The sequence below is a fragment of the Dermacentor albipictus genome, chromosome 2, assembly GCF_038994185.2.
Source record: "Dermacentor albipictus isolate Rhodes 1998 colony chromosome 2, USDA_Dalb.pri_finalv2, whole genome shotgun sequence".
Taxonomy (NCBI): Eukaryota; Metazoa; Arthropoda; class Arachnida; order Ixodida; family Ixodidae; genus Dermacentor; species Dermacentor albipictus.
The window spans coordinates 63758003-63782549 of record NC_091822.1 but is presented as its reverse complement, the minus strand read 5'-3'; the positions used below and the strand labels follow the sequence as shown (position 1 = coordinate 63782549).

The following is a 24547-nucleotide window of genomic DNA, read 5'->3' as shown; positions in this document are numbered from 1 at the left end:
CTGCTGCAGGCGTAAATTTTTGGCAGCAACATGATTATGCCAGTACCGAAAACACACTTGGTCAACGCAATATTAGCTGTTTTTGTCTGCTTGAGATCTGCGCCACCAGGTGGCTGCAGCATGGAGGCCACTTACATTAACACCTCGGCCCCAACGTTTACCCGAATACTGGACAAGCTAAGCTTCTCTCTTAAAGAACACTGCTTGGGTACAGGGTGCATGTACACTTTCATTATTATTGGAAGCAGAAAAACACACAAAAAGACAAAATGATTGATGGAAAAGTTATTTTCACAAGTATGCTATATAACGCTCAGGAAACTTGAAACGTGAAAGAACAAAGGGAAGCCAAGCATCACGACCGAGCGAATTATGTTGCATGATGAAGCTTCAAGTAGTGCATTACTCCTCTTCTACTTTTGGTCCCCTGCTTTTATTGTTACACAAGACAATGAAGCCGTGTCAGCGCATAGAACTTGTTTGAGTCGGTTAGTCGCATCTGTACTACGTTTGTTGCAACCAGCTGTACTCATCCTATTCCTAATCCCTTTAGGGTGCATAGAAATTGTTCTAAGCAAACTGACACGACGGAAGACGCAAAGAAAACAGAAGATTCTTTGTCGCAACAGCTAGCTACTGCGGTGTTATTCGAAAACAGGCATTGATCATCATGATGATAATGGACACGATGAATTGTAGCTGAGGGTTCGGTTAACGGGCGGGGTGTTTTTAAGTGCCGTAGGCAGAGATAAAAATTCATGCATAGCGATAAAAAAAGAAGAGCAGAGAGGGGAAGGGGGTGCCCCCACCCTTCCGCTAGTATGTTCGCCACCCGACCTACTCAGCAGATACTGATTGACGTAGAGCCACTGGAGTTCACCTCTTTCCTACGTAGTTCTTAATTTTGCGCTGTTGCCAAGTCACACACCCACTGCTGTGCCAATCTCTCTTTGGTTGCTCCCAATGCGTTGAACACGGCAGCAAGCCCTTTTCCCTCGCTTCGTTCTCGCGCGCGAATCCCAGTGCTAGCCACATGCCCAACACATGGGGTCAGCGTACGGGTCGAAGCAGAGATGTTACCCAAGCGTGTGCAGTGTTTGCGATTCAAAAAGTAACACACTGCCACCGCTGTTCTCGTAAAACTTCTGCATAGTAATGTGGCTTTAGTGACTGTGGTACATCAGTAAGGTAGATTTTGCCACAATCGCATTCCGCCACCTCATGGTCTCCTCCTTGCACGCCTGTGTTTTTACAGCCCCTGTACGCTAGAACTCCCGGTCGTCGCACACTTCTTTCCCAAGAAACATGAGTTTTCGTCGCAGAAAGTACAGCCACTTGCATCACTGCGTTTGTTTGTCAGGCACATGCATCTGAACAGCCGCGTCGACCACCGTATGTCGTGCGCAGTCGTCGTTAGTAAGAGAGCTTGCTCCTTGCTTCCCGCGCCTCGTACTTGCCGAACCCAGGTCACCTTGAATGGCCTCGATGGCATCGCGCCCATGACAGCCAAGTGACCCTTGGCCTCCTCGTGGTTCTCACGCCAACCACTCTGTTTTTTGTGGTGAAACAGGAGATTAAATTTGCAAATGTAAGGCTAGGAATATGAACAGATTTCCATGTGTTGCGGATAGGCAGGAAACGGTGATTTGTACATAAGCTTTTCCGACGTAGCACCTCTACTGCTCTCTGTGATAATTTGAGTAGGTTTTCTTCCTGAGTCACCAACAGGTCTCTTGACGTCATTAACACCACACCGTGGTACCGGTATTGAGTGGTCCACTCCATTCGTTCACGTCTGTGCAGGGACATGTCGGCACTGGACTGCTGGCCTGAGAGCTGGAACACGACAGGTTTTTTGGCAATAAGGCCCAGGACAAGGTGGATTTAGCACGTCACAGATAGTGCGGCTAGCTGCTGAAGGCCACTTGCGCTCTTTGCTAGCAGTACTACATCGCAAATGTCAGGCAAAGCAGACAACGTCCAAGTCACGGAGGGTTCATCGTACATGTGCCCGAAGCAATAGCCAGCTCGAGCTGCTGTAAGTGTTCACTCCAGTACGCAAACGCATGTTAAATGGATCATTGGTGACATGACACGACACAGCCCTGCTTGAGTCTCCGCATTAATACAGGGACAAAAGGATAAAAGTGCATTGAAAAGCCAAGAAGAAGCGAGGAGACCAACAGAGGCTGAGATCACCGCGCCTTTAACACTGGGATATTAGCTGGCCCCACCAAATGCACTGGAACATAGGAGAATCGGCACTACTGTCTATTTTCCAGCGTGATAGGCTTTGTAGAAAATTACCTCTATGGAGGTTCATGAGCTTTACAAATACCTCACGAACCACACAGGAAGTTTAGCCACTGTTCTCAGAGACCTCAATGTGCCAGAAAGTTGCAATTTTGAGGGACTAGACGGAATATTGTGCGTAACGCGTGGAGAAAGTAGAAAGGCCGTCAGGTAATAGCGGTTTGCGCCAAAAATAACCTTAATCAGGTACTCAAGAGCGTTATATGGCCGTCGTCAGCAACATTTCTTAGTGTTTTGAGAGAACCCCAAGTCACCTCCAGTTTACAGTTTGTGAAAATGGAGTCTTGTTAGGTGCAGTAAAGGCGAAAATGCAGCGTGGCAGGCATTAATCGGGAGGTTTAGGAATAACTACTTAAACGTCGTTTTTGCCTTAGTTATGCTTTTATACAATGTTTCTAGTCAGGTGGTGAGGTGTCATTGGTGAATTAGACGAAGTACTTAAGTTCTGTTTAGTGAAAATAGGCTAACTGTTATGCGTAATGCATATGCGAGCTACCGTGGGTTAGGGTTAGTTAGAGCTTTTGCATTAAATAATGTATTCAAGCGCTCGCTATGATGGGGCGCTTCGTATGTATTGTATACTTATACGTGTGCATCCGCATGCTCTTGTTTTCTGTCATTTCATTTCTGGTGGTATAGTTTACCTGGAGTATATAAATGCTAAGCATGCTGGGGTAAGCTCTATAGTTATTCTGAAGATTTTTTTTCTCTGTATTTCTCTCGCCCACGGATTCTGTGGAACACGCGTGGATTTCTTTTGTGACATCACGTGGTGGTTATTGTGGAATCACTAAACCTCTGTAGCGTTTTACTTGGTTTGTCTTTGAGAATATCTTAGAATGAAGAGCACTGATGACTTCCGTTCTGCCGCAATGTATTTGTGCTGCATTCATTCTGTCAGGGAACGCGGCAATAAAACATTGCAAACAAAATTGAGGAGCTTCGATGGGTTGTGGGAGCAGCCACGAGCTTTTTCAATGAGCGGGGAAGGCTCCTGGGAATTATAAACCTGTCCTGCTTTGGTGTGAACTCCGCGTGAAGGGAGCACAAAGATTTTCAGCATTGTATAAGCAGTGCCTGACTAGACCTGCAAACGTGGTCTTCCTTACTACGAATTCCAGCGTCTAGCCTCAGTCCGACCGAAACAAAGCGAGAACTTGTGCCGGACATTAATATTATTATTATCACATTAAGGCCACTATAAAGCATGTAACGCATGCCACGCAGCAGCTATTGACTAGTTTGACCATACCTTCGGCTGAAAGAGAGTTCAAGTAATGGAGGATCGGAAGACAAAGCTGGCTATCTATCTATCTATCTATCTATCTATCTATCTATCTATCTATCTATCTATCTATCTATCTATCTATCTATCTATCTATCTATCTATCTATCTATCTATCTATCTATCTATCTATCTATCTATCTATCTATCTATCTATCTATCTATCTATCTATCTATCTATCTATCTATCTATCTATCTATCTATCTATCTATCTATCTATCTATCTATCTATCTATCTATCTATCTATCTATCTATCTATCTATCTATCTATCTATCTATCTATCTATCTATCTATCTATCTATCTATCTATCTATCTATCTATCTATCTGCTTTCTCCGCTACCTACCCTAAGTAACAGGGTTCGAAACCAACCACCGGACCACCCTGTGTCAATGAGTATGCGGCTATGTGTACATAGGCCTCTCTTCACGAAGCTCTTTCACGCCGACATGGGTGACTGTAGATGCAGGACTGGGCACGGACCGCTGTCGGAAGAAACTCTTTGAAGCCGAGTTAGAGCGCTTGGTATGTGCCTCAAGGTATGTGCTAGTCTGCAATCAGCCTCTTTTTATGCCGTGTTGGGTCAATGGCTATGTGCCAGTAGATGTGTGCCGCTCTTCCATGAACGCCTTTGACGCCAACTTGGGTAACTAGGTATATGCTACTGGGAATGTTCCGCTCCACAATCACGAAAAAGATCGCTTAAATATATGCAATGCTATGCGAAACCAAAGCAACATCATAAGAAATCCTCATGGACAGCAACTCGACGCATCAGCAGGCTGCGCCGCAAATACACTGGGTATGTCCCGCTTTTTAGGGGATGGCCTTTCACGCCAGCGCTTTAGCGAGCTGAGCCATGAACGCACTGGCCATGTGTCACTCTTCAATTACCTTCGCGACAATTTGGGTCACTAGGTATGTATCGCTGAGTGTTCGGCTAATCGAGAGAACAATTGCATTCGCTTGTCGTCACTGGCGCGCCAAGCTTTTCGCACGGCACGCCGCGCGTGACGTCTCAGAGGCCAGGCGCGGACTTCTAGGCCGTGCCACAAAATGGCACAGCGTGTAAAAACTGAAGTTCGAGGGAGCATTCCGGTTGCTAACGACTCGTTTCTCAGCATTCGCACGCATCCGTGAGCCACGTGTTTCCGATGCCACCACAGGCTTCGCGGTGGCGGCGCTCGATGGAGCAGAGTATTCATAGGGAAGCCCTCAGTAGTACATGTCTCACAGATAACTAGGCTTGACGGTCCCAATACGTTGTGTGGCTATATTAATTGAATGGTAACGCATTACCGTCGGCAGTCATCGTGAGATGTGTTCCGCCGACTTTCTGGTGCGAGAAGCATCGAATGGACCATTGAGATAAAAAGCCTGCGTCTGTAGCATGGAAGCGGCACCTGAATTCCCATTGGCTGCAATGCCAGGTCACGAGCGTGCGTCGACGGAGTGGGCGAATCGGAACACATGCGCCCGCCGGGGTTGCTTAGTGGCTATGATGTTGGACTGCTATGCACCAGGTCGCGGGATCGAATCCCGGCCACGGCGGCCGCATTTCGATGGGAGCGAAATGCGAAGACACCCGTGTACTTAGATTTAGGTGCACGTCAGAGAACCCCAGGTGGTCGAAATTTCCGGAGTCCTCCACTACGGCGTGCCTCATAATCGGAAAGTGGTTTTGGCGCGTAAACCCCCTTAATTTAAATAATTTAACACATGCGGCAACACTAGTGCGCCAGGTGTTGCGCGGGAGGCGGGAGCATTTTCACGACGCTCCGTCGCCAGCGCTCCGCGATGGAGCGCATATGGCGACGCGACGCAGCGGGGCAATCCAGGTTTTCATCGGCGAGACAATCACGTGACGCACGCGTGCAGGTGGCACCGTCTCCTTCTCCGAAGCAGGCGCGCAGATCGTATCTCTGCCTCTCTCTCTCATCCTCTCTGAGCTTAGCTGCAGCGCGTGCCTGTCGGATTTGGTGGCCGCTGCTGCTTCTTTGGTCTCTCGCCAGCATTCGGAAAGGCCAACTCGCTTGGCCTTTCCGTGCTGGCACCGCAGGCTTCTGCTGCCTGGTGGCTCGGGCAGCATGTACCGCTATGCAGATTACTGGCAGCCCAGCTGTTTCAAGGACAGCTCAGCGGCGTTCACTTGGCCATTAATGCTTTGGCATTCACAATTCATAAGAAATGCTTGGGTGTCGTCTGGTTTTTTTGAACAAAGCTTATTCTAGAATGATATGCAATTAAAACTACCCTTTCAAGCATGTCTACACGAGATCAGTATTAAGCTGAGGAAAGCTTATAATTTTTCACGTCGTTTTTTTTCTTGATCGGGCACAAATCAAATGAAATATTCAAAACTTACTGCTACAAAAAGTTTTAACCGTAATGGCAAGTATCTAAACAATTTTTGTGAAGTTATTGAAAAAAGTCGAAAACAGAAGCAAAGTTTTCATAGACTCCGTTTCCTTTTTTTTTCTATTCCCGATTCCTGTTTACGGGTTGGTGTTCATACTTGCAAGAGGTGTGCTGACGCTTTAGCTGACCGACGTCAAAGGACCTTAACCTGGGTCAGTGCAAGGGATCTCTTGCTAAAGCCGCACGTAACGAAAACATGTTAGAACACTATTGCTTATCACTTTGCAACCGTACCACCTACGCTCCTACCTTCGTATTGTAGTGCAGGCAAAGGAAACCATTACTCACTCATGCTTTGCTCGCGTGAGCAGATGGCACCGTTTTCGTTCCCCCCTGTAACGGATTTGGAGCGAAATTAAGCCTCTGGCTTGTCGTTCAGAGACATAGCTGGGCAGTACATTTGTCCATTTCAGCGGGCGTGGCAGCGTTTGAGCTCGCTCGCTATTCCAATCTAAATCATGGAAAACAAACCTGTGCTCATACTAGTCCTACCAATTTGGAATGTTGTGCAGAAATTTCACGCTTGCTCCGATATGGCGACCTCTGCGTTCGGCCACCTAGGGTATAGAAATCACGTGAAGAAGAGACTCGAGAAGCAATACACAGGGATAGCTAACCCCCTTAGACCTTGTCGCAACGTGTAATTCACCATGGGAGGCGCAATCGGACTGAGATTGAGTTAAGCGCAGGAACCCCAGCTGTATACGACTGAGGTGGGCTCGAGCAGCGCAGGACAGTCGCGAGCGTCACCTGTAGGCGAGTCATTTCAGTGACCTTGTGACCAAGCACACACTGCGAGAAAACGGATCCACTGATAATAGTGAACGAGGGCGGTTGGAAAATAAGACAGCGAGACCCCCATTATAGCTGTAACGTCATTTAAGCATGCACGATTTTTAATGCACGAATAAATGTTAGCTTGTGTACTTGCTTACGTCATTTCTGTACCTTAGTACGTACACTCACTCCGCAGTACTGCGGCTGCGTCCCTGGTACAGCCTACGCAACTTTTTTTCTAACGTGCATATTACGACCTAACGCAACGGCGCTGTAGAAGGACAACATTTGAGCTAATTGTCACTATGCAATGCTTCCGAGAAGCTTGTAAGTATTCCAGGCTAAATATTTTATCTTGACTGAACAACTGCAGCTCCACTGAAGAAACACAAATGCACTTTTCAGAGAAAGCTCGTTTATCCGACCTGGACGTACAAACGGAAAGCGGATCCATGCAACCTGGTTTCCCATCTATATAGTACAATTTGAAATCATCTATGTCAGGTTTAGCAAGTTAAATAAAGACAAGGAGGGCGTGACAAACGATTTGAACCACAAACACTGAGCATGCGTATCCACTCAAAGGAAAGCAGGCAAATAGTCAATGCGTGAGCCACTGTATCGGATCTTATTTTGCGACAGTTCCCTCTGCATTACTCTTCACCGCAAGCGTTGCATATTAAGGTGAGAGACAGCGCTCCTAACAAGGTATATTGAACGTGATGCTTCCCTTCAGAAAACTTCAGCACATACAAAGCACCACTCGGCGGACAACTGCAGTGCGTTTATGATAGTGCACGAAGGTCTGTCTGTCAGGGCCGCTGTCACTAGGCAATTAAACGTGTTTACGCATGCACGCACGAGCGATATCGGTGTGAAACAGTGATATTGAACTCAAGTGACGACCGCAGAAAGGACAAAAACGTTACGTCCTGCTCAGCAAGACTTCGGAAAAGCACAGTGACCTGACTACAAATAAAAAAGAAAACAAAAGTACTTCGCAAGTAAGGACGCAAAATTACATACGGGCCGAGTTCTCCATGCTTGCATTACCAAAAGACATGCGCTGCGTACAGTCATGAACAGAACACAAACACGGCACGTAGCGATAAAATAAAGGATCGCTTATTCAAGGCGCAAAAGAAAGCGACACAATAGCTTCAACTACACCAAAAAGCTCCAAGCCATGTACTAATGTTTCCTAGCGACTACCAATGGCCCAGAAAAAGTATCACCCTAATTGTTGCCCCTTCACTCGCGTGCACGTCCCTAGATCAAGTGAAAAAGGTGCACCTCCTCCTTGGGTTCATCGGCGACCCCAGGGGGCAGCGGAATGCCCGAGCAAAGGCCTCGGAACTGCGCACGGCCTTGTTGCAGTCCACAGTTTGCGGGCCGACGGCTCCGGGCAACGTGCACGTCATGTAGCACAAGGTCATGAAGAACACGTGATCGCCCGAGAGACCACCAGGAGTGCCCCGCGGCACTTCGTCGCCACCATCGATCAACGAGTGGCGGTAAGCCGCATAGGCCACCTCGACAGCGGGGATCTCGGGGAAGACGCTGGTTATTTTTCCGGTTCCGCTCTGGTTGTGCTCGGCGTTTCCACCGACGTACGTCTGGCTCTTGGCCAGGCAGCCGTCCCGTTCTTCGAAACCCTTCGCCGAATCGCTGAAAGTGATTCGAGGGGTCAACGTCACGGCCACGCACAAGAATTCGTTGGTGGACAGAACGCTGTCACAGCATGGAACGCCCAGGTGAAATAGAATGGTCCCTGTCATCCCAAAGATTTCGATATTTTCTTGGGCTGTACGGATTGCTTGCTTTATGCTTGCTATGATTTAAGGTTCGTGCAAAGGCAAGCGCACTGCGACACATTAAGGCCCAGGCAACACTGCAAATCTTAGATTAGAGGGGCCATCAAACACTTTTCTAACTAGCCATAAGATGACCTATTATAGTGCGTCGTCGCACAAATCTCATGACCCAAAATTTTTTTGAATCCTTTACGTATAAGCGCAGGTATCTCACCGATGCCTGGCTTTCTCTCTCTTTTTGTCTCCGCTAGCGCGCTGCCAGCTAACAAGCGGAGTAGGCAAGATAGCAAAAAGCACCGACAAAAGAAAGCTAAGTGTCGCGGCGGCGAAAGGGCTGGTCGCGGCAAACTCTGGCGGCCGCGCAGGATTACGCTATGCAGCACACCGCTGCCACCTGCGAGGCCACGCGCAGCAGACGCAGCTACGCGTAGTGCAAAGACGAAATAATTTTTTATGCGAAGCATATTAACGTAGGTTTCGGGCCTTCGCGCGACACCCAGCGGTGGCCACCATTGACCCTGAAGTGGGGTCACGTGACATGACGTCACGTGATGACGTCACACAGGCTGCAGATGGGGCCTCATATCGCGCCGTCGGTCGCCTCCCGGCGGTGGCCACCATTGACCTTCAAGTGACCTTCAAGTAGGTCACGTGACATGACGTCACGTGATGACGTCACATCGGCTGCAGATGGGGCCTCATATCGCGCCGTCGGTCGCCTCCCGGTGGTGGCCACCATTGACCCTGAAGTGAGATCACATGATGTGACGTCACGTGATGACGTCACACCGGGTGCAGATGGGGCCTCATATCGCGCCGTCGGACGTCGCCTGGCGGAGGCCTCCACGCTTCGGTTCGCGCCGTCGCGCGCGACGCCGCGGCGGCGCCACCATCGCTGCATCACGTGATATGTGATGTCACGCCAGGGATGAAGCGGCGCGCGCCCGCCGTCGCGTCAGTCTCTGTGCCCGCAACCGCGCCAGCGTCTTTGCGCCGGGCGTGTATGTGTTCAAGATGCCTCCAAACGCTAAGGATACGCCAAGGTTAAGCCCAGTAGATGCTTCGCATCCACTGGGCTTAACTTTGATAAGCCTCCAATTTTTTTCTGCGCCTCTTTTGAAATAGCAGACGTATGTATTTTTCATTGATTTAACTAAAGATTAGAAGTTATGTATTACTCGGAATGTTATTGCAGTCCATAAGTCAGCACAAATAGCGTTGGTGGACCAACTGCGTTCGATGACGATGATTGCGGATGCGAGAGCAAGGGACTGCTCAATGTTTTTGACACGACGTTGCAAATTCCCCTGCTGCATGCAGTCAAATAATATTTGGCTCAGATGTCTACAGGAAGCTCGTTAACAGATCAGCAATGTTTTTTTACTATTTTCAATAAGTGTTTCAAAGCCGCTTAAGTATTGTTACGACGGTAATTTTATGCACTTCGTATTCTTCCCTACGCCTGTAGAGAAGTCGTGGCGACCGGCTGAGCAAACACGCCTGGAATTTGTTGCGTACTATTTCGGACAAGAATCCGTCAATAGAGCAGCGCAAGGGTCGTCCGCTCCTCAAAGTCATGTCACAGGTTCAATACCCGACCTCGGGAGCCGCGGTTTGTTGGACGCACGTTACAAAACCACTGCTTTACACCTACACTGATTACCTGCCTTTGGGAGCCAATTTCAGACGATTCATTAAAAATATAATCATTGAATCATTGATTACCTACGTGGACGTCGACATGTTTATGCAGACCATTCGCGCATGTTGTAGGAATCCGCCTAGAACTGCAATACCGCACAATCTTTCTCAGGCAATGTATAAAATGTTTTTGGAAACGGTAATAAATCAAACGGACAAATGGCCTAAATGTATTATATTTCTTATAAGCATTCACTAAAAAAAACAGAGCTTGTGCTACCCTTATATTCTTAGCACACGGAATATGCTGTGCCGCTGTATTTTGCTCACAACATGCGTAATTACCACGAGAGTGCGCGCTTCCTAAAGCTATATCGTGACAGAGTATCTGGCGTCCTCGACTTGCGTGAATTTCTGTCGATGAACATATATTTGCCCTGGAATACCATTAAATAACGATTAATATTCATTTAAAAGGGTTGATTGAAATATGAAGTGTTGTCTTGGTTCTATGTGATGCAGATTTAGACGGGGGTTAAAAACTCGGGTCAAAAATTCTCTAGAACTCTGCATTACGGTGGCCCCCCAGGCCCAGATGCACCTTGCGGAGATAAAGCAGTCGCGCATTGGAGGCCACCAATCTCTTGGCTTTCTGACTATTACGTTGGAACACTGAAAACACAGGCTCAACTAGCTAGTCTGTCACATACAATCATCAAATGGGAAGCGCAATAGAAATGGAATATTAAAGGCAACAATTATTCTGTCAGGTATGCAATTCTCCCGAAAAGCTACTTACAGTCGTTATCGAAAGTTTGAAGGCAACGGCATCAGCCAAAATAAAATTTTCTTCTATTGGAGCTCTGCTACGTAGAAATGATTTAACGCAGTGCATTGGCACAGCGCGCGCACTTAGGCTTTACATTTTGATTTCAGCGGGCATGCACGTACAGGCTGCGAATAAATAATTTTTTGAGGCACCTTTGATTTCCAAACTTGTCCACGGGAGGGTATGGTAAACCGAGCACCACGATGTTGACATTTTCATTTGCGTATTCTGTGACAGGAGGTGCCCTGAAGGCTTGTGCTAGGGGACCTCCTTCTGAATACTCACATATCCATGTATATGTACATATTGTATGAATGAATGAATAAATAAATAAATAAATAAATAAATAAATAAATAAATAAATAAATAAATAAATAAATAAATAAATAAGTAAGTAAATAAATAAATAAATAAATAAATCATTGATTGATCTCAAGAGCACACAGACCACCCATTGAAATTTCGCATTATATTCAACAGATACTTTGCTTTTTTTCCAGGCCTATTCGATAATCACGGCACTGGGTAAGCGGTTATCTCTGGCGCGGCCCGCAGAATGGGTACGATGCGAACTAGGGTGGTTGCTTGGGCTAGTTGGTAATTCATGAGCAAAAAATAACGTACAGCACGAGGGACAAGGACTGCGATATACGACATACACAGCGCTGTATTTCCAACAATATTTTATTGCATTGCCGCATCGTGTGTATATAGTCAAGAAAGGGCATGCACAGAAAATGTAAGACAGTCACATGGGGTGTTCTAACAGCAAGTCAATGAACTAAGAGCATGGTCACCTGAAAAAAAAATAAAAAAAATAAAGCATTACGATTTCTATCTGTTTAGATACGTGACTTCACCAGGTGTCAGCATGATAGAGGGGGCACTAACGCAATTACTACCAAGTTTTCAGATGAAATCAGCTTCCACAATTTCCCGGGTGAGCTGTGTCTCGCTAAAACTTCAGTATCTTCAAAGAATGGCACGCAGCCGCAGTCCCGGCAATGGATGCCCAAGTGGCCTTGTACAGTGCTGTGGACGTTGTTACAGTGCTCTCTTAGTCGATCGTTTAAGCAGCTGCCTGTCTCTCCAACGTATTTACTGCCGCAAGACACAGGAATTTGGTGGACTACATTCGTTGCGCACGTCACAAAATGTTTTCTGTGCCCGACAGAACAACAACTCTGATGCGATTTAGGCGCGTTTACACGCTCACAGAGCCTTGCCAATTCTTCCGGGGCGGAGAAAACAACTGTGATTCTTGCACGCTGCCCAATTGTCTTTAGCCTAAGGGGGTTATCATGCACATACGGTAGCACTGCAAACCTTAGTCTTTCAGCCCGCTGGTGACTTGCTCAGTGACTTGCTGTTAGAACACCCCATGTGACTGTCTTACATTTTCTGCGCATGCCCTTTCTTGTATATATACACACGATGTGGCAACGCAATAAAATATTGTTGGAAGCAGCGCTGTGTATGTCGTATATCGCAGTCCTTGTCCTTCGCGCTGTACGTCATTTTTGGGTATGATGCCTTTGTTATTTGCATCTTTGTTGCATTTCAGTGCTTAAACTGTCTGATTTTGCTCCATTATTTATTAAGTAATTTGTTTACATAAGTTCATACTAACAGTTTAGATTGATTTATCAAGGTATTTTTGTGTGAAATCCCCTATTTTATTTGTCTAAAATATTGAAGCATTCTTAAACTTGTAATCTAATGTTGTCATTGTCATTACTTGGCTCTTGTTGATAAATTTCCACAGCATAGCCTATAATATTATGAATTTATAATTTTCACACTTCAGAAGTGTTTATCGCATGTGTTCGCATGATGCCATCTAGCTATGCCTTTATTGTCCTTTTTTATTATTAGTCTTTTTTTCCCATTGGCTGTGTATGTTTGCTGCCCTCTATCGCTCTCATATTTCGCCAAGCGGTTAAGGGTTCTCAATCCGTCTCTTTGTGGCTTCTTCTTCACCATCCTTCATTGTTCAACGGAAAATAAAAATTCATTCATTCATTCATTCATTCATTCATTCATTCATTCATTCATTCATTCATTCATTCATTCATTCATTCATTCGTTCATTCATTCATTCTAACTTTATCATAAGCAAAGAAAACTAGCTTATCGCACTAAAATTTTACCCAGAGCCGGTCACTCTTTTAACATTACGGCCTTAATAAACATAAAGTTACATAAATCATTGTATCACGACATGGGGCAACACTTAACTAATTCATTTATCCCCCATACAGCACATACAAAACAAAGCCGTTATAATACTAACGTTAAGTTCATATAGCAGCAGTGGCTCTTCATTGCTTCGTAGTTCTGATATAATCGCAATTTCTATTTTATTTAAATGTCGCCTCGTCATTATCGTGTTCAAGTCATTGAATCATCTTATACCATCAAGCGCATTTTGTAGTAGCTGATCTTCTTAACACTAATCCTACTAGATTTGCGTCACATGGAAATTTGCTACTATCTGTAACACGGAATAATCGTGGTCGACTTACCGCATATTTTTCTGCTATATCTAATTGGAACGCTCAACCAAGATATCCGAAGCACCATGCATTCATCACTTGGTTTGGTACTTTAAAAAAATGATGGTGTTTTTACGTACTAAATCATTCATCTCTTTAGAATAATGTTCATTGTATGACGTTTCCCTGGCATATTTTTTGTACATTTATCTGTGGTGATCTTCCTCTTGTAATGAAACTACGTTTACTGCTGTCATAATGCTGTTTTAGTTGAGTCACCCCACTGTTTGTAACCTTGGACAGAAGTCAAATAGCCTAGTGCTCTGAGACGTCCTTTTGTAAATTTATCTGCACGCAGTTTTTCTTCTACGAACTTAATAAAGTTCATTTTAATTCTCACGTCACCACGTTTTTTCAACTTTTTCGTCATCAAACATCGTTTTAGTTCTGGTGCCATCGCAAAGCCGGAAGCTTACAGTGTGCTTATAGATGAAATGTTTGGATTGTGGTATCACTTGCGAACAACGTAGTGCATAACGATAAACACTACATGAGACTAAAGTTTTAACTAGTGCGGTGCACAACGTCGCAAGAGAAAAATATTGTGCAACTCGAACTCATCGATTCTGTCACACAAGTGGCTGAAGCTTGTGTGAAAGTAAATAATTTGTTATATATAACCAGAGCGTGCTATCAGGCTACATTGTTGCGATCACGAATGGACCGAAAAAATGGCCCTAAATTTTTTCAACGCACTCACTTCGATAGAAAGGAGTCGCCAAACGTGCCGCTGGGATGCCATCTGATCCCTTGACTGTCCAAGGAGGCGACCAGTTGCAGTGCCATAGAAAAACCCAGCCCGCCGTACGACATTGCTTTTGTGCCGCCAGCGTAGTAAAGAGGCTTGGTCACAGCGCCGACGGCCACCTTCACTGAGTTGCTTGCCGCGTCGTAGATTAGATACGGCAATGCGTAGTTTACTGTATAGCCCAAGACATCGATGCCGGGGCGCGGACGGTAGATGTCAGCGGCGCAGCGGATGGACTTGACCCAGTACTCCGCGAAGGACGACTCGGCGCTGGGAAAATCTTTGTACAAGCTGTCGAGCGCATCGCTTTCCAGGTACTTCGCTGGGGGCCACAGCTTGAGGCGCGTGGATGACAGCTTCTCGGCGGCGAGCTGCCGGCTCTCGGCGTCCAGCCATTCCGAAGCGTTCACCATGTCCACTGCGACCGAGACGAGGCTGTCGAAGTAGGCGCTGACGGTCGAACGCTCCTCTCGCGAGAAGAGCGCCACAGAGCCGAGCGCTATCACCAGGAAGCGGTAAGGGGTCTCCACGAATCGCTCGCAAAAGTACGGCCGATATATCGTGACGCCCTGGTCGTAGCGGTTCTCCAGGAGCCTGTAGTCCACCGCGGGAGAAAACAGCTGCACGAAAGACCAGGCTATCAGAGACAACAGTTCGGAGTCTTTGTACGATGCCATCACGTCTGCGAATGCCCGAAAAAAGCCCGCGTCGCTTAAGAGAACCTGGTCGCTATGTTCCACCTCAGGCTCGAGCTTGGACTGCCTGAAGGCGCGAAGCCACTGCTCGGAGTCCACCGACGGCGTGTGCGCTCCTATGTCGGCGATTGTCGCCAGCACTGGATGCACGACGGCCGGCCGCATGTTTGTCAGGAGTCTCCTATAGACATCACCTTCCATCGTTAGTGCTGAGTCTATGAGTGTCTTGTTTACCGCAGAACCGTAGTGCTTGCCGCTCAAGATGAAGTAGAACGTGGCCCAGTACTTATCGTATCCCCCGGAATGTTTAACCGTGAGGTGATGTTGGTACATCAGGGGTATAAGGGAACCAGGATCCATAGTGATCCGCCAGTTTGGCGCAGATTCTAAGCGCAGTGCCCTCACTTGAAAAAAGAGCGGAACCTGCCACTTGAGTGCCAGTGTCATCAGTACTTCGAGAGCAGAGGCGCTACCTGGCTCTGATTTTTCGGGCCAAGTGAGCTTGCATTCGTTGAAAAAGTTCCAGAATATCTCCACGTTAGAGCCGTACTCTGAGCGGTCACCCATGCAAGACGAGTACATGGCTAGTGGCTTGAGGCCGGCGCGAATTATCTTCGACCCCTGACGTAGCACGTCATTGAATCTTGGGAACCACGACTTTCGTACGTCATCCATAGCCGAGTTGGAGTGTTCGAGGTAGGCCTGGGGAGGCGACCACGCAGAGCAGACGTAGGCGCTGAAGTTCTCGCATGGATCGAGACTGCGGTTTAAATTGGCGAAAAGACGATAGCTGTGACGCAAACAGTCTTCAGTCTCGCACAGCGGCTCGGAAGGCAGAGACCGGCTTTTTCGCATGAACATGATCGCAACGATAATTGACGCGACTGTGATGAAAAATACGAAGACGATGGTAACGACGACTTGTCGTGTGGTTATCGGCACCCCTGCTACCATGGCCAAGAGACCGGAAACACGCCTTGCCTGCAGCAAGAACAATAGAAAAGAGAAGTAACAGTAGTTCATCTGGGTAGTCTAATTACTGAACAAGAAAAACCTCCATGGCTGTTTTGTTATTTGTGTTAAAATTCATCGTCGCTCGGTGTGTATGACTGGTCGTATATAGTCTTACTTCACAGTAGTGCAATAACAATTCGAAACCTGATCTTGAACGCTCTGTATTAGCCACCGCGGTAGCTTAGCGGATGTAAGGTCGCGCTGCTAAAGACTAGGTCGTGGGATCGAATCGCGGCGTTGCGGCCACATTTTGATGGAGGCGAAATGCAAACACGTACGTGTCCCGTGCGTTGGGAGCACGTTAGAGATTCTCTGGATGTCTAAATGATTCCCGAGTCTCTACTACACGTGCTCCTTAATCGAATCATGGTTTTAGCGCGTAAAACCCCAGAATTCAATCCTAGATACAGCTGTCTACATTAGGAAAAGCACCTACAAGGCATATGACACCGGCATGGCGAGACATACCAGAAATAAGTTACACCATACATAGTTACATAAAGTCGCAGTTGCACTGTGTCACCTGATGGCATAGGCATTGCGATATCGTTGTACGGCGAGGAAAAAAAAAAACTAGATTTTGAAAAAATATCTACACCCTTCTTCTGGCAATCTGGGGCAATTACTCAATGCCCGTAGATGTGTTTTTACCCTAAGTTTCACAGTACAGCTGCAGGTGACTGTTTGGGTCGGTGATCCTTGATCTATGTTAATGTTAGTTAATAATAATTATTATTGGGTTTTACATGCCAAAACCACTTTCTGATTATGAGGCACGCCGTAGTGGGGGACTCCGGAAATTTCGACCACCTGGGGTTCTTTAACGTGCACCTAAATCTAAGCACACGGGTGTTTTCCCATTTCGCCGCCATCGAAATGCAGCCGCCGTAGCTGGGATCTATGTTAGTTGTCAGCGCGGAAATGAAGGCGCCATTCGAGTAATCATCTTGGACCTTGTAGTTTTAATACACAGCTTTGTCGCATCCAAGTGGCAAAATAACCACAAATTCCGCTTAATTGTGCAGCCCAAGCTATGCACAGGATAAGTAAGAACCGTTGCTGGGAAACAAAACGCAAATAAAGTTGAAAGCGAAGCGCGACAGCCTGATCGAGTATCAGTGATTCTTCACATGCGTCGTATTCCTTGCTAAATAAAGGAGGCAGGTACTCGTGCATGAGTGGAAAAACATTTTCATATATCTCGAGAAAAACGTGTTACATTACAAAAGAAATAAACATGAGGGTTCGAGTGACGCACGCTGGAAGTTGGAAGGGGAGAGAGCGAGAAAACTTATCAAACGAAAGGGTATTGGGGCATCCTCGAACAGGTCCCCGCACGGCCCCAATGCGCTCAAACGAGACGAAGGGGAGAAGTGGGCGAGTGGCGCGTCATCTGTCCGGGCAGCGCCGTACATTGCGAGGAGGCGGTCATCTGTGTTTGCCGCAAGATGGCTCGGCATGTGCGCCAAGCGCAGAAGAAATGTAGTGAAAACGTACTTCGCTTCTCGTTTAACTGCGAGTTCTGTGATTTACAAGCTCATAATTACCGATATACACCGCAGTATAACTTTGTACAGCACGTTTATAAGGCAACACCGCATTCACCAGAGGCGCTTTTGTCCCGCTTTGAACCATCGAACTCATGGCTGAGTGGTGGCGTCTCTGTCTACACTCCGGAGACCCTGGTTCGATTCCCACCCAGCCCAGCTTGAAAGTTGTTTTCATTTATGAATTGCCTTCTGGGATTTTTCGCTCACGGACAACGTCATCGACGCTGCCGACACCGGCTTTTCTGTGACATGAGCTCCTTAACGCTGTCGCGTTAAAACCGTATCATGCTCTATCAGCCATAGGCTTCGTTACTCGAAATGTGCAAGGCAACTTGGATATTAGATCCCGTTTCGATGTTGTAGCTGTTACGAGTAAGGCCGCATGGGAATGTGTATAAAGATATAAATGACTGCCTAGGCGAGCAAAATTACCATTTGTACGATCGTAAATAAGCGTTATCTATGCATTTCACGTTGTTTCTTGCTCATCCTTGTTTAAACAAATGAATCTTATAAGCAAACATCATGATCAACTCCATTGTGATATCATTAAAGCAGCCCATATAGTGCGGAAAGGCAAACCATGTGCAAGCAAACCATGTAGTAATTTATCTGTGAAAGACCTGTCGTTTCGGAGGGAGCATGCGAATACAATTTAGGCAACAGAATGCAATGCTTTATATAGCTTTGGATCTGTGCAGCAATTCTTTCGGATCCCTTCCTTATTTGTTTGCATTACGCAATCCGAATTCCCAGGTTTAAAGTCGGGGCTTGACCATGTGTACCCTTCAGTTTGTCTTTGTCCAATGTAGCACTCTATGATATTGACCAATGACTAATGGTGTCTCCTCCTGGTAATGGATTAATATTTGCATTACCAGATGCGAATTCCTTGCAAAGAGAGAGAGAGAGAGAGAAACAGATGTCTATAAATTAAAAAGCGAAAAATGCGCATTTAGTAAAAGGCAATCCCCGTGGTTTAACCAGCTAAGTTTAACCAACACGTCAGTGGGGCGACATTAAATGTGAAGGAAAAAAAAAAGAATAAACTAACTAGGTTTTCTTTGCTTACTCACAGGTCTTAAACGCTGAGCGCTCATTGATGTCGGAGGCAAAAAATGCTTTTTGAAGCTGAGAATCTGATTTTTTTTTCGTTACGTCAATTCAAACATTACGCACAAGGACTTCTGTATGTTGATATACTTGCCGGTCGAGAAATGCTCCAGTTAAAAAGCTCTGTCTGCACAAGGCGTAAGCCATCTCGTCACTCTGTTGGTGCAGCAGGGTCTGCGTGGAGCTTAGTGCAGGAGGATACTTTTATTGAGGTACGAATGGCGCACTGGGGTACATAGGCGCCATACGCTGTCATGCCATGCCGACTGTAGCGTCAGGAGCCCACTGCCTGCTTGTGGCGCCTCAGCTGAGGCATTCAACTGCAATCAGAAGGCGAGCAACGGCCACTGATGTGGCGGTGCATTCTCATTTATACTCGGGAAACTAGAAACGTAAAGGACCAATTAGAGGGGCGCAATTTCCTTGTACGCCTATGTCCCACGTACTAAGGTATGCCTACTTGTCTGACGCGCGCTTCCGTTTCGCCTGTCTAGCGTCAGCCGACATAGTAACGAGGTCAAATGTCCGGCGGGCGTCTTGTGCCTTGTGACTGTAGGACGCCGGTGTGTGACGCTTAGAGATTTTGCAGCTCGAGGTTTGAGGCCATGATTATTAGGGTCATCATCATCATCATCATCATAATCATCATAATCATCATCATCATCATCAGCCTGGTTACGCCCACTGCAGGGCAAAGGCCTCTCCCATATTTCTCCAACAACCCCGGTCACGTACTAATTGTGGCCATGCCGTCCCTGCAAACTTCTTAATCTCATCCGCCCACCTAACTTTCTGCCGCCCCCTGCTACGCTCCCCTTCCCTTGGGATCCAGTCCGTAACCCTTAATGACCATCGGTTATCCTCTCTCCTCATTACATGTCCTGCCCATGCCCATTTCTTTTTCTTGATTTCAACTAAGATGTCATTAACTCGCGTTTGTTCCCTCACCCAATCTGTTATTTTCTTATCCCTTAACGTTACACCTATCATTCTTCTTTCCATAGCTCGTTGTGTCGTCCTCAATTTGAGTAGAACCCTTTTCGTAAGCCTCCAGGTTTCTGCCCCGTAGGCGAGTACTGGTAAGACACAGCTATTATATACTTTTCTCTTGAGGGATAATGGCAATCTGCTGTTCATGATTTGGGAATGCCTGCCAAACGCACCCCAGCCCATTCTTATTCTTCTGATTATTTCCGTCTCATGATCCGGATCCGCCGTCACTACCTGCCGTAAGTAGATGTATTCCCTTACGACTTCCAGTGCCTCGCTGCCTATTGTAAATTGCTGTTCTCTTCCGAGACTGTTAAGCATTACTTTAGTTTTCTGCAGATTAATTTTTAGACCCACTCTTCTGCTTTGCCTTTCCAGGTCAGTGAGCATGCATTGCAATTGGTCCCCTGAGTTACTAAGCAAGGCAATATCATCAGCGAATCGCAAGTTACTTAGGTATTCTCCATTAACTGTTATCCCCAATTCTTCCCAATCCAGGTCTCTGAACACGTCCTGTAAACATGTCGTGAATAGCATTGGAGAGATCGTATCTCCTTGCCTGACGCCTTTCTTTATCGGGATTTTGTTGCTTACTTTATGGAGGACTACGGTGGCTGTGGAGCCGCTATAGATATCTTTCAGTATTTTTACATACGGCTCGTCTATACCCTGATTCCGTAATGCCTCCATGACTGCTGGGGTTTCGACAGAATCAAACGCTTTCTCGTAATCAATGAAAGCTATATATAAGGGTTGGTTATATTCCGCACATTTCTCTATCACCTGATTGATAGTGTGAATATGATCTATTGTTGAGTAGCCTTTACGGAATCCTGCCTGGTCCTTTGCTTGACAGAAGTCTAAGGTGTTCCTGATTCTATTTGAGATTACCTTAGTAAATACTTTGTAGGCAACGGACAGTAAGCTGATCGGTCTATAATTTTTCAAGTCTTTGGCGTCTCCTTTCTTATGAATTAGGATTATGTTAGCGTTCCTCCAAGATTCCGGTACCCTCGAGGTCATGAGGCATTGCGTATACAGGGTGGCCAGTTTCTCTAGAACAATCTGTCCACCATCCTTCAACAGATCTGCTGTTATCTGATCCTCCCCAGCTGCCTTCCCCCTTTGCATATCTCCCAAGGCTTTCTTTACTTCTTCCGACGTTACCTTTGGGATTTCGAATTCCTCTAGACTATTTTCTCTTCCATTATCATCTTGGGTGCCACTGGTACTGTATAAATCTCTATAGAACTCCTCAGCCACTTGAACTATCTCATCCATATTAGTAATGATATTGCCGGCTTTGTCTCTTAACGCATACATCTGATTCTTGCCAATTCCTAGTTTCTTCTTCACTGTTTTCAGGCTTCCTCCGTTCCTGAGAGCATGTTCAATTCTATCCATATTATGCTTCCTTATGTCAGCTGTCTTACGCTTGTTGATTAACTTCGAAAGTTCTGCCAGTTCTATTCTAGCTGTAGGGTTAGAGGCTTAGGGTCACAATAAACTAAACCTTGTATTCACCCAGATATGATTGACAAAATTGGCCAATCCCTCCTAAAGACTGCGTGAGCACGTTGCACATAATGCTGCATATTTTATAAGCGAAATTGTTGTTTGGATACTTGCGCGTCCGCATCTAGTGCGCGCGTAATATACACCAATGTAGGCTCCGCTGGCACATTGTGGGCGCAATATAAATCTAGTCAACAGAAGAACTTACCGCTTTTATAGAAATGCCAAGAGGGACAAGCCCCCGCATTTCAACGTTAATCAGGCGATGAAACATATCAGTAACACCTTTTCACATTAACGTGTGACAAAACGGACAGGCGATTACGATAGTTTCGCAGAAGTCCGCTACGGTAATGAAAAAAGAGCAAAACATTACGCAGATACTATTTACTGTGGAAATCAAAGTTTTGCGAAGCATTTCGCGGATACCTGACTATGGCAGTGCCCTGAGAAGGCACGCCTCGACCGGCTCTGTGACTCTCTCGAAGAATTCGAGCAGGCGCCTATAATGCACCTCGGGCATATGCTAAGGTTTAGAAATAAACTGGGCTCGCTTAGCTGCTCGATCATTGCGGACACCTGCCTCTTTCTCTGCGCTCCGCAGTGCATCAAACTCGAGATGCCCAAGTAAACCTCCCATGAACACAATTTCCGGGGTGCGTTCATGAGTTTGCGCGGTTGGCGAAGAATTCTTCGCATTAAAAGCATACAGAGTGGAAGCAAAGTAGGTAACGCCAACCTTTCCGCGAGCGCGTAAGGCAGACCGCTCAATGATCGTGCAAAAGACAGCAAGGTAAAAACACACACACACACACACACACACACACGCATACGCGCACACGCGCGTGCACGCGCACGCTCACGCACAAACGGATGAATATTTATGCGTGTTTGCGTCTTATTTACGCCTGCGAACTGTTATGTCGTAGTCGGCATGGGCAGTCGAGACGCTCCGGAAGAGCATACTAGCGAGTGCAGGCTCTTAAGAACGAAGTAGAACTCCTCTTTACCCGCCGTGGTCGCTCAGTGGCTACGGTGTTGGGCTGCCGAGCACGAGGTCGTGGGATCGAATCCCGCCCATGGCGGCCGCATTTCGATGGAGGCGAAATGCGAAAGCCCCCGTGTGCTTAGATTTAGGTGCACGTTAAATAACCCCAGGTCGTCGAAATTTCCGGAGTCCTCCACTACGGCGTGCCTCATAATCAGGAAGTGGTTTTGGCATGTAAAAACCCCATAATTTAATTTAGAACTCCTCTCTATTGCATACTGAGCAGGCATATATAGGGAGGGACCAGGTGTGCCCGCAGCGTTTTCCGGTAGCTTCATTGCCGCTTCGGGCGTTGTAGTCGGTGCATAACAGTAGTGACACTGAATTCACTATACCACACGATATAATCATCACGTTGTCAACCCTCGAATACAAGAGCCGAAGGGTATGTGCTTGCGGTAATTACTAGTACTGGCAGCTCTTCTGGCTAGATAAAGGTAAATAATGGGAAGAGGTTATATAATTTCATTCCTTATTAAAGATGGTGTTTATAAAGACAGTTTACTTTATAGCAATATATTCGGTTTGAGTGACTTAAGAGAGGGCCTTTTTTGCATCTTTCTAGCAAGACGTTAACGGTGATCTGTTTAACGTGGTTCAGTTTCGCCACCCGTAAAGGTTTCTCGCGCGTGAATTTCCCGGCACGCAGTGACTTGCACTCTTGTGTTTCCTTTATAACGGCTACGCTTTCTCACTACCCTGAATAATGAATAAAGGGAAAATCAGAAATCCACCCGTTCGTAGCAATTCCTACAAAGGGCTACGAACGGGTGGATGTCTGATTTTCCCTTTATTCATTACTTCTCTCCACCTTGCGGGTTTCCGCAGAACTACTACGTCAAACGTCTCACTACCCTGTAACTATCATCGTATTTAGTATCGCGCGCGTGTAGAGGGATTCACGCTGAGAAACAGAAACGGCCACGTTAATACGACTGAACCAAGCGAAGCTACTCACGTCGCATTCGAAACCCTTGGACGAAAACCCCCTGGCCTGCTGTTCTTTGAGCTGGTGAAGGAAAGACGAGAGGGAAGCTCGGTGCTCAAGCGTCGGATCACGTGGCCCCGACAAGCTTGGCGAGTAAGGTGATTTAGAATACTCCCCGTGCTCCGCTGTGTCAGGAGCGACCAGCTTGGCGGTGGCGCCTGAGCTAGTACTTGAAGGCGTAGCGACAGACATTGTCGCCTTGCTGCCGGTGTCAGGTAAATTCGGGCGGCACTCCGTAAGATTCGCGTCGCTGGCCTGACGCACTGGAGATCTAGTGGACTGTGCAGAAAGAAGCTGCGAAGGACTCCCGTCTTGTTCCTTGACCCAAGTCCGATGCGAAGCGTGGGGAGTAGTCTCGGCAGCGGCGGCGGCTGCGGGCTGCGATGAAGACTCGAGCTGCGATGAGTCGCGCTCTCGTGCAAGCGAATGGTGGTCACCTTGGACGGCTGGCGACCCTGGTGACAGGCCATCGGTCTTCCCGGGTTGTTCCGAGAAAGGCGGTGCCGCTGACGCGGTGGTAGTGGGATCTGGCGGACCGCCGTTAGTGGAACCGTCACGATGTGCAGCGGCGTCAGACGCTTTCCGCTGCTCGTCACCGAAGAACGGTAACCTTCGCTTGCCTTTCGTAGGTTCGCTCGTGCCAGCGACTGCTGCCGGGTTAGCCGCGGTGGTGAGCGTGCCTGCGAGTGGAACCGATTCCTGGGTGGAAGTCTCAATCCCATCTTGAATGTCGCCGCTGCGGAACTTCCGTTTTGCTTTGCTCTTGCCCGAGCAAGTCGAGGAACGAGATATGTCGCTTGTGATCGAAGCCGATGAATGCTTTCGAGAAGTGCGCCGCTTCTTGCTCCTTTCTTCTGTGGTGCGAGGAAGCATATTTTTCGTACGTATTCTTGCTCCAGCGGATTGTGGGAGTGCGCTCTTTGAGTGAGTTCTTCTTCTTCTACTGCAGCCACGTAGTTCAAACGGCGCGTGCAATAGATGACCGATTGAGACGAAGATGATATCAGTGTAACTGAAAAAAATTCTGCTGAGTAATTGCGGCAATTTAATGCGAATTAAATTAATAATTTTTAGAGGAAATCCAAGAAACGCGTAAATATTCGTCGGGATCACAAGTTTGATTTCAATATCGATTTCATCCTGATTGATTCATTGATTGAAAACTTTATCATTCCACCGAGCTGCGGTGCCCGCCTCTTAACCTATACATAGGTAGGGGGGGAGGATGAAGCAGACCCCGCGCGTTGAGCA

General features: G+C 46.9%; 1 protein-coding gene across 3 annotated transcripts in view; it reads right to left on the bottom strand.

Annotated features, from left to right (window-relative positions):
- LOC135908969 (phosphate-regulating neutral endopeptidase PHEX-like) overlaps positions 1-24219 on the bottom strand; it is a 28123-nt gene extending 3904 nt beyond the window's left edge. The window contains exons 1-5 of one of the 3 annotated variants that reach the window (XM_065440827.2): positions 23267-24219; positions 14336-16059; positions 8090-8464; positions 6308-6352; positions 911-1836 (exon numbers count right to left, since the gene is read on the bottom strand). In XM_065440827.2, coding sequence (XP_065296899.2) covers positions 1743-1836; positions 6308-6352; positions 8090-8464; positions 14336-16059; positions 23267-24169 — 3141 coding nt within the window. In that variant the 5' untranslated portion in view covers positions 24170-24219 and the 3' untranslated portion in view covers positions 911-1742. Of the gene's footprint in view, positions 1-910; positions 1837-6307; positions 6353-8089; positions 8465-14335; positions 16060-23266 lie in introns of those variants that run through there. The other 2 variants (XM_070533650.1, XM_065440828.2) reach the window with 2 other exon arrangements.
- Positions 24220-24547: the final 328 nt, after the last annotated feature.